General features: G+C 35.0%; 1 protein-coding gene across 4 annotated transcripts in view; it reads left to right on the top strand.

Annotated features, from left to right (window-relative positions):
* NIPBL (NIPBL cohesin loading factor) overlaps positions 1-15,061 on the top strand; it is a 200,867-nt gene that overhangs the window by 84,006 nt on the left and 101,800 nt on the right. For all 4 annotated transcript variants that reach the window (XM_081826014.1, XM_006730414.2, XM_031024927.2 and 1 more), the window contains exons 2-4: positions 8,524-8,666; positions 10,678-10,843; positions 13,187-13,314. In XM_081826014.1, coding sequence (XP_081682140.1) covers positions 8,603-8,666; positions 10,678-10,843; positions 13,187-13,314 — 358 coding nt within the window. In that variant the 5' untranslated portion in view covers positions 8,524-8,602. The remainder of the gene's footprint in view (positions 1-8,523; positions 8,667-10,677; positions 10,844-13,186; positions 13,315-15,061) is intronic.

Genomic DNA, 15,061 nt, shown 5'->3' on the forward strand with positions numbered 1-15,061 from the left:
GGAGAGTGATCAACTGTGTTGAATGGTAGGTCAAATCAGATGAGACCTGAGGCTGTCCATTGTATTTATTTAGCAGTAATAGATGCTGTTACTGTGGCAAAACACCTGGTGGAATGATGAGACTAAAAGCACATGTAGTGTAGTTTCAAGAGAAAGGAGGAATGGGTTAGGACAGAAAAAGGATTAGCAATGCAGATTGTGCGTAAGTGATCATGATTTTTTTCCATATCTTCCTCTGCTCTTTCTTAATTACTCTTTTAGGTATTCTAAGTAATGATCTGTTGAATTAGAAAAATTTCCTAAAGTATAAAACATTCCATTTGGTCTCCTAAGTTGTCTTGAAGAATTTGTTGTTCCTAGGGCCTATGTCACTTAATGAGATCAAAATCAAAGTAGCCAGAGTTTATTGAAAAAGATTTTTAGAGCAGCCAAATTCAAATAGCTAACGGAACCAAAATGACTGATAAGACTATTACATACTTTTATAATTTACTGTTAATATAGAAGTCTTGGTGTAAGGAGGGATTCCTCATATTTTATATTCATCCAAAAAAAAGTTTTCTTGTGTGTGTGTTTAAACACAAAAATTGCAAACTTCAAAATCTGTTGCTTTCTAGAGGTGTTGAATAATCAGTTCAGAAGAACTTGGCCAACCTTTGATGGGCTTAGTAAAAAAAATGTGAATTTTAGGGGCGCCTGGGTGGCTCAGTCATTAAGCGTCTGCCTTCAGCTCAGGTCATGATCCCAGGGTCTTGAGATCGAGCCCCACGTCGGGCTCCTTGCTCCATGGGAAGCCTGCTTCTCCCTCTCCCACTCCCCCTGCTTGTGATCTTGCTCCACGGGAAGCCTGCTTCTCCCTCTCCCACTCCCCCTGCTTGTGATCTTGCTCTCGCTCTCTCTGTCAAATAAATAAAATCTTTTTTAAAAATGTGAATTTTATAAAAATAGAACTAGCATATAATCCAGTAATTCTACTACTGGGTATTTATCCAAAGACTATGAAAACACTTATTCGAAAAGATATATGCACCCCTGTGCCTGATGTTTATTGCAGCTTTATTTGCAGTAGCCAAATTATGAAAGTTAGCCCAGGTGTCCAGTGATAAATGGATAAAGAAGAAGTAGTGTGCACATGCGCACACACACACCAGGGAATATTACTCAGCCATAAAAAAGAATGAAATCTCCCCCCCCTTAAAGATTTTATTTATTTTTAGAGAGAGAGAGAGAGCGTGTGGATGCATGAGTGGGGGGAAGAGGGAAAGGAAGAAGCAGACTCCCCCCCCCTGAGCAGGGAGCCCAATGTGGGGCTCTCATGACCCAAGTGGAAGGCAGATGCTTAACCGACTGAGCCACCCAGATGCCCCAAAAAAGAATGAAATCTTTAAAAAAGAATGAAACTCGCCATTTGCAATAGCATGAATGGATCTAGAGAATATAATGCGAAGCCCAGAGAAAGACAAATACCGTATGATTTCACTTATATGTGGAATTTAAGAAACAAAGTAAATGAACAAAGAAAAAAAAGAGAAAAACAAAAAGTAGACTCTTAACTGTAGAGAACAAACTGATGGCTACCAGTGGGGGATAGGTGAAATAGTTGAAGGGGGTTAAGAGTACACTTATCTTGGGGCGCCTGGGTGGCCCAGTCGTTAAGTGCCTGCCTTCTGCTCAGGTCATGATCCCAGGGTCCTGGGATCAAGCCCCACATCAGGCTCCCTGCTCAGCAGGAAGCCTGCTTCTCCCTCTCCCACTCTCCCTGCTTGTGTTCCCTCTCTCGCTGTGTCTCTCTCCATCAAATAAATAAATAAAATCTTAAAAAAAAAAAAAAGAGTACACTTACCTTGATGAGTACTGAGTAATGTATGGAATTGTTGAATCACTATATTGTAAACTAATATAACACTGTATATTAAACCATACTGGAATTAAAATTTAAAAAATAAACGATCTTTATTTCTTAGTGAATTTTGAATTTTTATAGTTGAAAGTGTGCCCTCTTGTGGACCGTTCAGTGATTTCACATAAAAGCATTTTCTCTTCTGTTTCAGATTAAATCAATCATGTATCATCAAATGTGTTATGGCCAGAAGTTGAGACCTACATCTGACTGTCATAGTTCTTTAAGACCTAAACCTCATTTAGAAAGAAATAAAATCTCCATTGTTTGATTTTTCATTTCTAATACCTTTGTGTAGAAAATAGTCTCATGGTATAAGCTACAGTCTCAACCTCTATTAGGGGCTTAAGATAGACTGTTTCTTTTGCAGTGGAAAAGAGGGTGAGAAATAAAATTTTTTGGTGTGGGGACGTGGATTAGTAACCCAAATCATAGCAGCACTTGGAAATTTCTTCCATGGCCTCTCTGTAAAAAAAGAAAAAATTAAATATTAGCTCCAGGACTCAGGACTATTTTTTCCTGATGGAGCTTGTATTTTTGCGTATTTTGTTAAGATTAGACATTGTATAACTACTCAGCAGGCCTCTGCTAGTCAATTTAACTATAATAATCAGCTGGGACCTTTTAAAGTAATATGAGCTTTTGTTAAAGTTGGTTTGTATAAAAATGCCTGTGAAATAAATTGATAAGAACAAGGAAGAAAACTGATTATAGAAATATATAAAGTTTTACTAATCATTATACTTCTCAGTGAACATACACATACTCTTTAAAATGAGTTTTGAGAGACCCTGAAACTTCAGCCTGATTTGTGACTTCTCTTTCTAGTAGTACTTAATAATGGAACTATATTCTTCTATTACATATTATATACATTAGGAGATAGCTGCATTACTGGAATACACATAGGAATAATGCACATTTATTGGTATCCAGCATGGTGGCTGCAGGGAGCTCAGGGTTCCAGAAGCAAAGCATGTGTCCAAAGAGAGCATTAGAGCTGTGCTGTGCTTTTTGCTTTTATTTTGCATTTCTCTTATTTAATGGAAATAACTTAGAACTATAGAAAAATAGAAATGTTTTAAAGAAGTGAGGGGCACCTGGGTGGCTCAGTCGGTTAAGCGTCTGCCTTCGGCTCAGATCGTGATCCCAAGGTCCTGGGATCAAGCCCCGCATCGGAGCCCGCTTCTCCCTCTCCCTCTGCCTGCCACTCCCCCTGCTGGCACACTCTCTGTCAAATGATTAAATAAAATCTTTTTAAGAAAAAAAAAGTGAAAATTTTCACAGTGTGGCTGATTGGGAACTGTTTTTGAGCTAGGATTTGAGGAACATTTTGGGAGTATCTTAAACAGAATGTGAAAATTTTGTTCTTGAATACATTTTAGGCAGTGAAAAGGAATCTGAAGGTAGCTTGACTAGTGAAAGGATTCTGCTAGAGAGGTGCCACTCTCAAGGGAGTCACTGTTACCGGTTTAAAATAGTAAGTATTACAACGTAGATTTATTTATTTACTTCTCTGGCTATTTAGAATTTATATTCTACTTGTTTCCCAAAAGAATTTGAGGCAGCTTATACTGTTCGATGTAATATAAACTGAGACAATAAAAATATTCTGGTTTTAAAACCCTCCTTCCCTCCCCACCCAAAAATAGTATAATAATAACATTAGCAAGGAAGAAAGGTGTTAATTAGCTAAATATTCTATATGCATAGAATTTCGGTTGATTTATAATGTTATAATCCTGCAAGATGACAACATAGTGTAAAGAACACTGAACTAGAAATCCAAACATTTGTATTCTAGTCTTGACTCAGTCAATTACTAGCTGTGAGACCTTGAACACACATTAGTTTCTCTGAGGGACAGTTTCCTTACCTTTTACTGGTTTATCTTTTTGCCGTAGCAATGTAGATGTTTCACAGTTTTATGTTCTTCGGATACTCATGAGAATATAAGGTTTGGTTAGAAACATCTGAGTTCAGATCCCAGCTCTGCTCTGTCCTGTCTGTATAACCACAGACAAAGCATTTAGGCTCTGAGCCTTCATTTTTGCATCTGTGAAATAGAGATAATCTTTATAACCCTCTGACTTTGGTAACAATTAAGGAAAGGTATATGTTAATGTCTCACACATAAGAAGTGCTAAAACAGTCTCCCCCCACAATGTTACCTTGTATCTTGCCTGTCTCCTACTATTACAATTTAACTGTTATCAGTCCTCTGTGGATCATTTTCATAACTATAGCTGTAATTCTGACCATTTTTTGTCAGTTCTGGAATTTCCAACTTTCTACTTTAGACATCTCCAACTAGATGCTCAATAAATGTTATCATTTCTAGTGTTTTTCACTACTAAAGAATTGAAGTTATTCAGACAAGATTGTACACATTTCTTGGCTATGGGGTATACTCACTGGCTGTCCAGGAAAGTTTATCTACCATCAGATTGTGAGAGCACCTTTTATTCCAAATCCATCCCAATTTGAGTATTATTATTATAACTTCTACCAATAATTTTTTATTTGCATTTCTTTTGTTTATATGAAGAAACCATAAATTTTAAAGTGAAATTAAATGAGCAAAGAACTAGAGCCTTTAAAAATCTTGTCAAGTGCTTAGATGTCCACATCAGATTCATACATAATGGGTTGAAATGAGAATTTACCATAATATCTTAGACTAATTAAGAATTATTTTAATTAAACCAAGCCATTCTAAAATAAACTGTAAATGATTTCTTAGTTTGTATTTGATTTAGTCCTTAGTATTACAAAGATTAGGTTTTATTCCTTACTTTTCACTGCCAATATTTATTTCAGCTACCTTATCATTTAAGTAATTGTGGGTATGTATGCCTAGGACTGCCATCCATATTTGTAATACTAAGGTGAAATATATACTGGAATTTCAAATAATTTATTTTTTTTTTAAAGATTTTATTTATTTATTTATTAGAGAGCGAGCGAGCGAGAAACAGCATGAGAGGGGGGAAGGTCAGAGGGAGAAACAGGCTCCCCGCCGAGCCGGGAACCCGATGTGGGGCTCGATCCCAGGACTCCGGGACCATGACCTGAGCCGAAGGCAGTCGCTCAACCGACTGAGCCACCCAGGCGCCCCTCAAATAATTTATAATATATCTTTCAGAAGTAGGGATTATGGGTGTTATTGAAGACACCTTTTCCCTAATTCACCCTTGTTTCTCCTCTGTTTTCCCATATGTGTGTTTTTCAGTTAGTAACACTGCTAACTTTCTGGATCACTTACTATATGCCAGGTAGTATGTCAGGTGACTTACATGCATTATTTTGTTGCATTCTCATCACCACTCAGGAGGTGGGCTTCTGTATTCACTCTTCTATTTCTTTCAGTTGGCAACTTTGAAACTGCTTTGCCTTGGTGACCCACAATTAGACATTTTACCTGGAGTCACAAAGCAGTGTGCAATGTAAATTTATATTTCCATTCCTACCATCCCTCTCAGTGTTGATCTCAACCCACTAATTTTATTTTATAATCCACTAATTGGTCACCATTCACAGATTTTAAGTAAGTAAAGCACTGCCTTAAGTGACAGTTCTAAAGGACTCATTATAGTCTCCTTTCCCATTTGGTTACCATTTCCTTCTGAACACATTGTTCCCCAGAGATAATGACTTTCAGCTTCAGTTTCAGCAGTTTCATGAAAGACAGTATACTTTCACAGAGCCAGGTAGACCAAACATTGCCCAACCCAGAGCCAGAAATGTCATGTCTCGTTAGTTAGAGTTCTGTATATTCATTTTTAGAATTCTAGGAATGCTCTTTCTTGATGGACTCTGGTCACATTCCTGCATAGGCAGCAGCATTTCCACAAATTACTTATATTTATCAACATCTGTGACTTTAGCTAAAATTATAAGTCCATTTTGACCAAAGTCTTCTGCTGTTCTTCAGAAGCTTGGCTTCCAATGAAATCAGCGTAGTTCAGCAGTGAGGTATAAATATATTTGTCAGTAGTCACCTACTCGGTCTATACAAGCTCTTTAAACCGAGTAAGCATTGTTGCTCTCCTTTCTTTCCCCACTTACTTCCAGTTTTCAGTTGACATCACAGTATTAACATGCCTTGTTATATCACTAAGAAAAGCACAACAATCCTGTGGTTAGATTTATTAATCTCCTAATTCATATGTGGTAACTAATTAAATCATTTTTGGACTAAAATACTCCAGGCTATCGTTGGGTCGGCTTTACATGTTACTTGGGATTTAGGAAAACAGAATAAACTTGGTTAGCCCACGATAGAACCCTCTAGCAGATTGTTCTCTATTGGTTCCCGTCCTCTGAATTAAACTTAATTTGTTACTTAATCTGCTTGAGTATGGCAGTTTACATTTACAACAGTCATACAAGAACAACAAGATGTTTTTGTGCTGTTCTGTACATAATTTGCATGCAATTGCTTTTTTTCCATTAATTACTAAGCATCAACTGTAACTTTTTTATTAGCCTAAACTTAGAAAAAAATCCGTTGCGTTTTGTGTTTTGGTGACTTCTGTCAGGTTTAAAATTTTTTTTTTTAAGTGCTTGATACAACTGCTAAATTTATAGTGTTTCTTTAAATTTCTTTAGTGTTGTTAAAGAATCAAATTAATAACTTCAAAGAGTAAAGTCCACAGTATAGCAAGGACAATTATAAGATAGCCAGTAGTAATTATATCTTTTCTATACCTTTTCCTGTGCTATTTCCTATACTATTTCCTTTCAGCAGGATCCTACTAGCAAACTTTATGTCAGTCATTCATCAAAGGAAAGCAGTCAAGTTGTTTCCTTGGCTGGCTACTAGAAAAGAATGTACATATAAAGGACATAACTGTAAGGAAAAAAAAAAGAAATAATTACTAAAGAAACAAGGTAGTTGTTACCTTAGAAGGAACTAAGGTGTTGACTTTTCAGATGGTCATTCTATGGATATTTACTTTATAACTCTGTTAAACATACATACATGTTTTATGAACTTCTGTCAACATATATCTATAATAAAAGTGAGGAAAAAGAAAATTCTTAATTTTAGCTACCTATATACTTCTACTTTTATTTTTTTTTTAAGATTTATTTATTTGAGAGAGAGTGGGGGGAGAAGGGCAGAGGGAGAGACTCTTTCAAGCAGACTCCCCACAGACTCCCTCCTCGTCGCGGGGCTCAATCCCACGACCCATGAGATCATGACCTGAGCTGAAACCAAGAATCAGACGCTTAACTGACTGAGCCACCCAGGGCTCAGATAAAAAAAATTTTATTTGCAAAGTTGCATTAAGATATATGAGTAAGAGGAGTTATTCGTGTTATTTCACTGTTTTGAAGTTTACAACTCAGAAAACTTAAAGGTTCTTTTAACTAACAAGGAAATAGAATCTCAAAAAATGTTTCAACTGAAAATTGTAATTCAGTTTTCTATTGTAGCACTGTGTTTTAGTTGACATGCAGACTTCTATTTACTGATGAACTTACAAAGTTATTTAATTAAGGCATATCTTTGATTAATGTGCACATTATTAAAATTTGTATACTTCAAAAAAGGTTCTTCAACAAGGACACTGTTAAAGGAAAGATAAAGGTTCCAGAAAGCCACATGTTGAAATTAAGATGAGAAAAACTGGGGGACATTGAACAGAATGGAAAACGTGTTCAGGAATTTTACAGAATGTCTATACACACAGACAAACACAGAACTACATTATAAAAACTGAATATTTAAGTCAACTAACTCATACAGGAACATTAAGATGTTAAAGCATTTCTCTGCCCTTTCTGTGGTTATGTATTAACTATGTGATTGGTTGATATTAAGAAGCATGCAGTGGTAATTGGGAATACAGGGTAAGTATATGAACATTATATAAGAATGAAACAAGACAAGTTTCAAAAATTGTCAAAAAGGAATATATATTTACAAAAGAATATTGATTGAGCTGTAAGTGAAGGTTAGATTAAGATAGGCTTTTAGCTGAATTTGTCTGAGGTTTCACGAAGTAGTAGGAACTTGCCCTAGATCTTGAAGAATTACAGCATTTGAACTAAAGTATGGATGGGCTATCTAGGTAGGGAGATATATAAGGAAATAAATAAAAATGTGAAAACACAAGGTAGGTTCAAGATAATCTGATCAGCTTGGTTGAAGAGGATGATTTATGTAGAAGAGTAGTGAGAGACATAGCTAGCAAGGCAAGTTGAAGCTAGATTTTAATGTGTCTATGATATGGAGAATTAGAGTGCTTGTCAAAACTGAGTATCCCAGTTTAGTAATGTAGCCTCCTGGTTACACAGACTCTTGAGCCAGATTGCTTGGGTTCTGTTCTTTCCTCCACAAGTTACTTTAAACTCCCTGTAAATTAATTTCCTCATCAGTAAAATTCAGAAAATAATAGTACCTACCTTACATTATTGTTGTGAGAACTAAATGAGTAAATATATGCAAAGCATTTTGCAGGGCCTAATATATGGGAAGTATATATGAATGGTAGCTATTATTGTTAAATAGATTAACAAACAAAAAAAACAGAAAATCTTATTTTTTATAGGCATTTCCCTAATAGTATTATATTTGACATATTTTTACAAATAATTGTCTGGTTTTGTTGCAGTGTTTGGGAAATGGGAAGTAATGACAGCTGGCACCTGAACTAAGTACTTTTATAGGCAACACCATTCCAGAACTTCAGGATGAATGGGGATATGCCCCATGTCCCCATCACTACTCTTGCGGGGATTGCTAGTCTCACAGACCGTAAGTTTGCTTGTTTTATCTAGTTTATACTCTATTCTGAATTAACAATGATTTTAAGAGAAACTGTAGAAAAAATTATTTGTAATTGTCATAAAGAACAAATTTAAGATACTAGATTTTGAATGACAAATATCATTATTTCCTTTGGTTTACTGGCGTGCATGTGCAAGTAACAAAATTAGTATAATCAGCTAATAGAGAAGACCTTCACTTCTGTTTCATCCTAAGGATGCATTAAGAAACGGTGGCATTTGTTTGTTTAAAGGTCTTACACGATAAAGGGATAAATGCAAAAGTAAAGACCAAAGATGAGACAAAGCATTAAAGAAAAATCAAAACTGAAGAAGCATGGATTTGCATATAGGAGCAAATATAGACTTTTTAAAAAGCACTTCTAGAAATAACTGAAACTGTCCTTTAAAGAAGAAGGTTTGATAGCCCAACTTAATCTGATTTCTTAGCAATGGTCATTTTGGATGTCATCTTCAGTAATCTGTTGGAGTTTGTGATAGATATCAGCAGCCCATTTTACTCTGATCATTTAAGTTCAAAGAATTCTGTCATTCTTTTGAGATTTACTTAGTGTAACACAGTTTTTTAGGGACTCTTTCTTATGGTAGCCCACTCTAACTCTTAATTCTTAATCCCTGGGTAATGGTACAAAAACAACCCCATAGTGTTAGTCCCTATGTCATCCTATGAAAGAGATAGGAGAGAGAAAAGTAGAAGGTGAGGACATCACATTATGCAAACGTTGGGGCTTTATAGTAAAGGAGCTATGAGGAAATAACTTTAAGAAGTGTTTTTATCTGTGTTCAGTAGTCCTTAATATTATTTTCCTGTTGTTAATTTCCACCTGGTTTTAATGGGAATAAAATAGTTAATAGCCTATAGCTTTGGGGTTAGGAAACTAACATGGCTAATTTGTGAAACCTGAATAAGAAAGTAGTTGGTGGAATTAGGATAATGCAGGTAAGAAAACTTCTGAAACTGTGTTTAGTTTTTGTTGTCACTTTGTTACAGGTAAGGCACAAATTCATATGATATGTAGAAGTGCCAAATCAGATATACTACCAGGGATTTATTTTTGATTGTCCTCCCCATTATCTCAACTGTACCTTATATTTTAAAAGTTTGCCCAATAAACCCTGTTTATTAAGTAATAATTTGTTTCCTGTATTTTATTAATAAAAAACCTATTATTAGCCACTGGGGCTGAGCAGCCTGTTACACTGTATAGGTATTAGAAATTAAGCCAAAAACAAAGATACTTCAGTTAACTTTCTTAACTTTTACTTTAGACAAATGAATAGATTTCCATTATGTGAAGAGACAGTAAATAGCTGGATTTAAACTACTATATAAACATTCATGTCCTTTTGTTTTCTGTTAGACTAGAATAAAGAGAGGAGAGAACTATTTAGGAATTTATAACTGAAAGCATAATTCCTTAGATAGTTGGCTTCCACCAGAATCCCTATTCCATAATGAATGTTCTTCTGCTAAAGTGATCTATATTTTTTAAATATATACTTAAGCTTTTTAAAAACATATTACTTGTGTAGATATCAGGTGAAGAGTTGGGTATAATTACTTGGTTTATTTATGTGGGATTACTAGTGATTCTGATAAATCTCAGAAGCAAAAATAAATGAGATTAATTAATGTATTCTTAATTCTTAGAAGTTACTTTTTAACTCTGCCTTTTTGGCTTCTCATTTATTAAATGAATAAAGATTTAAGATATGAAAAGTCATGCATATAAAGGAGTTGAGTTGTATTCTTAGGGACTAATAAACTCTTCTATTGCCCAAGTGATGTTTTAGGGTTTTACAGAGTTGATTGGTTTCTTTGGGGAGAGGTAGAATGCCTTTTAATAATTTGTCCCATTGATATTTATAACTTATTTTTAATCCCAAAATACTTGTAAGCAAATATTTTATAAGCAAATAATATAAAAAGACTTCTTACAGTCACTCAATTTCTAATAATCTGATTTTATTCCAAATAGTCCTGAACCAGCTGCCTCTTCCGTCCCCTTTACCTGCTACAACTACAAAGAGCCTTCTCTTTAATGCACGAATAGCAGAAGAGGTGAACTGCCTTTTGGCCTGTAGGGATGATAATTTGGTTTCACAGCTTGTCCATAGCCTCAACCAGGTATCAACAGATCACATGTAAGTATAATTTAAAAGTGAAAGGTTTTGGTCTAAGAGAGTCAGTATTCCTGGTTTTATCCTTTATTTCAGAAAATTAACAGTTTAATTTTAAAATATATGAATGGGGCACCTGGGTGACTCAGTGGGGTTAAGCATCTGCCTTCAGCTCAGGGCATGCTCTCGGGATACTGGGATTGAGCCCCCACATCGGGCTCCCTGCTCAGCAGGGAGTTGGCTTCTCCCTCTCCTTCTGCCGCTCCCCATGCTTGTGCTCTCTTTCTCTCTCTATGTCAAATAAATAAATAAACAAAAAAACCCTTTTATTTAAAAATAAAATATATGACTATCCAAATGAGCCTTACAGTAAGATTTAAATAGGCCATAGTTATTTTGAGACAATAGTTCTGACCCATGTAGCTATATGAAGGTCTTTTCAACTCTTTTTGAATAATTTTGGGATTCATCAAGGTGGATCTGTGCAAGGAGGTCTAAAGTTGCTCAAGAAGCTGTCTCCTCCTTGATAATGCTAGAGTGGTTAGAATTCCCAAATACTGGGGACTATAATCTGTTAGCTTTATTTGGAATAGGCTCACATACTTTCCATGGGAAGTTAACCAAAACTCAAGGACTGACTCCATGGATGGCTACTACAAAATTGGGAGTAATTTTTCCCAGGATTTATCATACCATCTGAACCTAAGTGTGTATTTTCACCCAGTAGATTTTTAAAAAATAATATAAACATAACTTATATAGCTTATTTAGAAAATTTTTGCATATGAGTATACTTTAAAAAATTTTTACTACAGAACTAGTACATATTTATAATATCTAAACAACACAAAAATGTATAAAAAGTTAAATCCCTCGGGGTGCCTGGCTGGCTCAGTTGATAAGAGCATGTGACTCTTGATCTCAGGGTTTTAAGTTCGAGCTGCACATTGGGTGTAGAGATTACTTAAAATCTTAAAAAAAAAAAAAAAAAGTTAAAACTCCCATTCTTATCCCTTCACATCTCATTTATACAGTGGTACTCATGTATCCTTTCTTTAATTTTTGCTTTTTATTTTTTTAAGATTTATTTATTTGAGAGAGAGTGTGTGTGTGAGGGGTAGGGAGAGGCAGAGGATGAGAAAGAATCTTCAAGCAGACTGCCCGCTGAGCAGGGAGCCCAACACAGGGCCCAGTCCCAGGACCCTGAGATCATGACCTAAGCCAAATCAAGGGCTCAACTGACTGAGCCACCCAGGCGCCCCTAATTTTTGCTTTTTAATTTAAAGATTCATTATTTAGAGGAATGAGGATAAAGCACATTATAATGGAGACATGATGACTCTTACAGTAATATACTAAATGTGAATTTTCTGATGGAGAAAATGAGAAATAGTAAAAATCAGAAGGAAGTCTAATATTTTGTCACTCCAGAAATTCTTCAGTGTCTAAATATTATATCACTTCTATATCTATATGTACTTAACAATTATCACCAAATATTTAAAAAGATAAGGGAAATAGCACATATACATTTATGATTTATTTTATGGAAAGCTGCTTTAAGACTGCCCCCAGAAATTTACTGAAATTTATCATTGGACATCATTTTTATACATCTTTGTTATTAGGTTTAATGAGTGGAACAGAGACCTATAAAATGTAAAATTAAAAACACTATATTTAATTTTATCATTTAAGTTCCATAGTTGTAAATTTAATTTGCTACTTACTTTTAAGTTTATTGAAAATTACAACTAAGCTTAACCACTTGCTTGGCGGTTTTTTTGCTCCCTGATGAGTTTATTTGAGAAAAGAATATTAGATGGAAAAGTTACATAATCTCTGGGTCTTGTCTTAACCAGTGTGGCAGCATTATTTCATTCAGAGGACAGTCTCAAAAAGGCAGACTCATAGTCAAATGTAAGAGAGAAAATATATTCCAAGTCCAAACATCAGCTTCTGTGCATAATTATCATCATTGTACCCTTTCATTATTTTGAATAGTTTGAAGTTGATTCTGTTTTCTACTTTGAAACTAATATGAACATTCTTAAATAAACTCATAGTTCCATAAAATCATGTTCAGGGCTTTTTTTTTTTTCTCTGTTTAAAATAGGGAAACAAAGTTTTCCTTAGAAGAACTCCTCCCTGTCATTTTTGCTAATTCTATTCCAGGAATAGCATCTTCAAAAATCCATGAAGTTGTTGGACATCTTTTGTGATTTTTTTTTTTTTTAATGCTATAAGTTCTTGATTTTCTACCTCAGTCTTTTCTGAATTTCACTAGTGAATTGCTATCTAACTAATATAGAATAGGGGATTCTTAATCACTATTCTAATTTTTTATGTTTATTTTTTTAATTCCAGAGAGTTGAAAGATAACCTTGGCAGTGATGATCCAGAAGGCGACATACCAGTCTTGTTGCAGGCCGTCCTGGCAAGGAGTCCTAATGTTTTCAGGGAGAAAAGTATGCAGAACAGATATGTACAAAGTGGTGAGATTTTTCATTGAATTTCATATTGTACTTCTTGTGGGTCTCTTGTCAGAGCTTGTTTCACATGTAATTAAATTCAAGTGTCTCCTTTAATAAGGTAGCCTATCATCATTGAATGCTGTGTTGATAGGTTGATACCTTGAATCCAGCCAAGAACAAGAAGGAAACTAAATGGATGTTAATATTCTTTTGCAGTTTAATATGTAACTAAATTCCTTGGGAATTAGACAAAGCTAAAGCATATTTTGTTAGATATTTCAGAATGCATTCGTTTACTTAATCAAAGAGCTTTAGAAGTCTTTTTTTATTTTAGAAAATCATGGCATTGGTATGAAAGGAGTCTTTTCATTAATCATATAATAAAAATATTTGCAGAGCTTTTCAACATGCAGTACTTGTATAACTAATTATGCCAAGTATTAGTTTCAGTACTGATGATTACATTCATAGTTATATAGTAAATTGGTTTAACACTTCTATCGCCTTAGCAATAGAAAAGTAGGTTTATAAGTATTATTAAGGAAAAATCTATTTATAATAAATAATAACTAATAAATACTATAAAAAGCATAAAAATATGATATTTCAATATAGATAAAATTTGTATGTAGTCAGGGAGTACCCATGAGCATTTGTACTGAATCTTTCAAGCCCAAGTACTTATTTGGCTCTCAAGATTAAAGTAGTCAGAAGGGAGTAGTTTAGACAACTCAGGCCCAGCTTAGTTAACTGATGAATTGTATTCAAGAATATTGCTGGGCGCTTGGGTGGTTCAGTTGGTTAAGCGACTGCCTTCGGCTCAGGTCATGATCCTGGAGTCCCGGGATCGAGACCCGCATCGGGCTCCCTGCTCGGCAGGGAGTCTGCTTCTCCCTCTGACCCTCCCCCCCTCATGCTCTCTCTCTCTCTCTCTCTCTCATTCTCTCTCAAATAAGTAATAAAATCTTAAAAAAAAAAAATATTGCTAGATTTATTGGCAGTACCTCCATGAAGCCCTCCACTCCATTTCCTAGTTTTGTCTTGTTTTTTAAATAGTATTTGTTAATTTTGTGTATTTGAGTGTGAGTTGTGTTTTTAAAGTAGTTGCATATTGTCCATTCCCCAAAGTGAATCTATGGAAATGCTTCTTCCCAAACTCCCCTTCCTGCAAATTGAAGGCAGGTCTGCAGGACAATACTGTATGTTCACCAGAACCAACAAGCTAGATTGCAGTAGGTGGAGACAGATAGTAATGGTGAGAAGTAAATCTAGAATTAAATGCTCTGGAAGAATGTTGTAATGAAAGAAAATATGGAGAGATCATTGATTGGAAGAAAAACTTACAGGATAGGAGCATTAAGTATAAGATAATGTGAGTAGATATAAAATTGAATAAAGGACATCTTCCAAAGCTATTTATACTACATTTTGTAACATTTTTTAAAATATTTAATTTGGGTAGTAAATCACTCTAATAAAAAACTTTGAGAGATGGGTGCCTGGGTGGCTCAGTTGTTTAAGCGACTGCCTTCAGTGCTCAGGTCATGAACCTGGAGTCCCGCATCGGGCTCCCTGCTCAACGGGGAGTCTGCTTCTCCCTCTGACCCTCCCCCCTCTCATGCTCTCTCTCTATCATTAGCTCTCTCAATAAATAAATAAAAATCTTTTAAAAAAAATTTTTTTTTGAGAGTATTTACCTTTCAGTCACACATTTTGTATTTTATACTACATGCACTTATATTTTAATCAAATACATTGATTTCTCCAT

The sequence above is a fragment of the Leptonychotes weddellii genome, chromosome 7, assembly GCF_054177405.1.
Source record: "Leptonychotes weddellii isolate Sample4059 chromosome 7, ASM5417740v2, whole genome shotgun sequence".
NCBI classification, from domain to species: domain Eukaryota; kingdom Metazoa; phylum Chordata; class Mammalia; order Carnivora; family Phocidae; genus Leptonychotes; species Leptonychotes weddellii.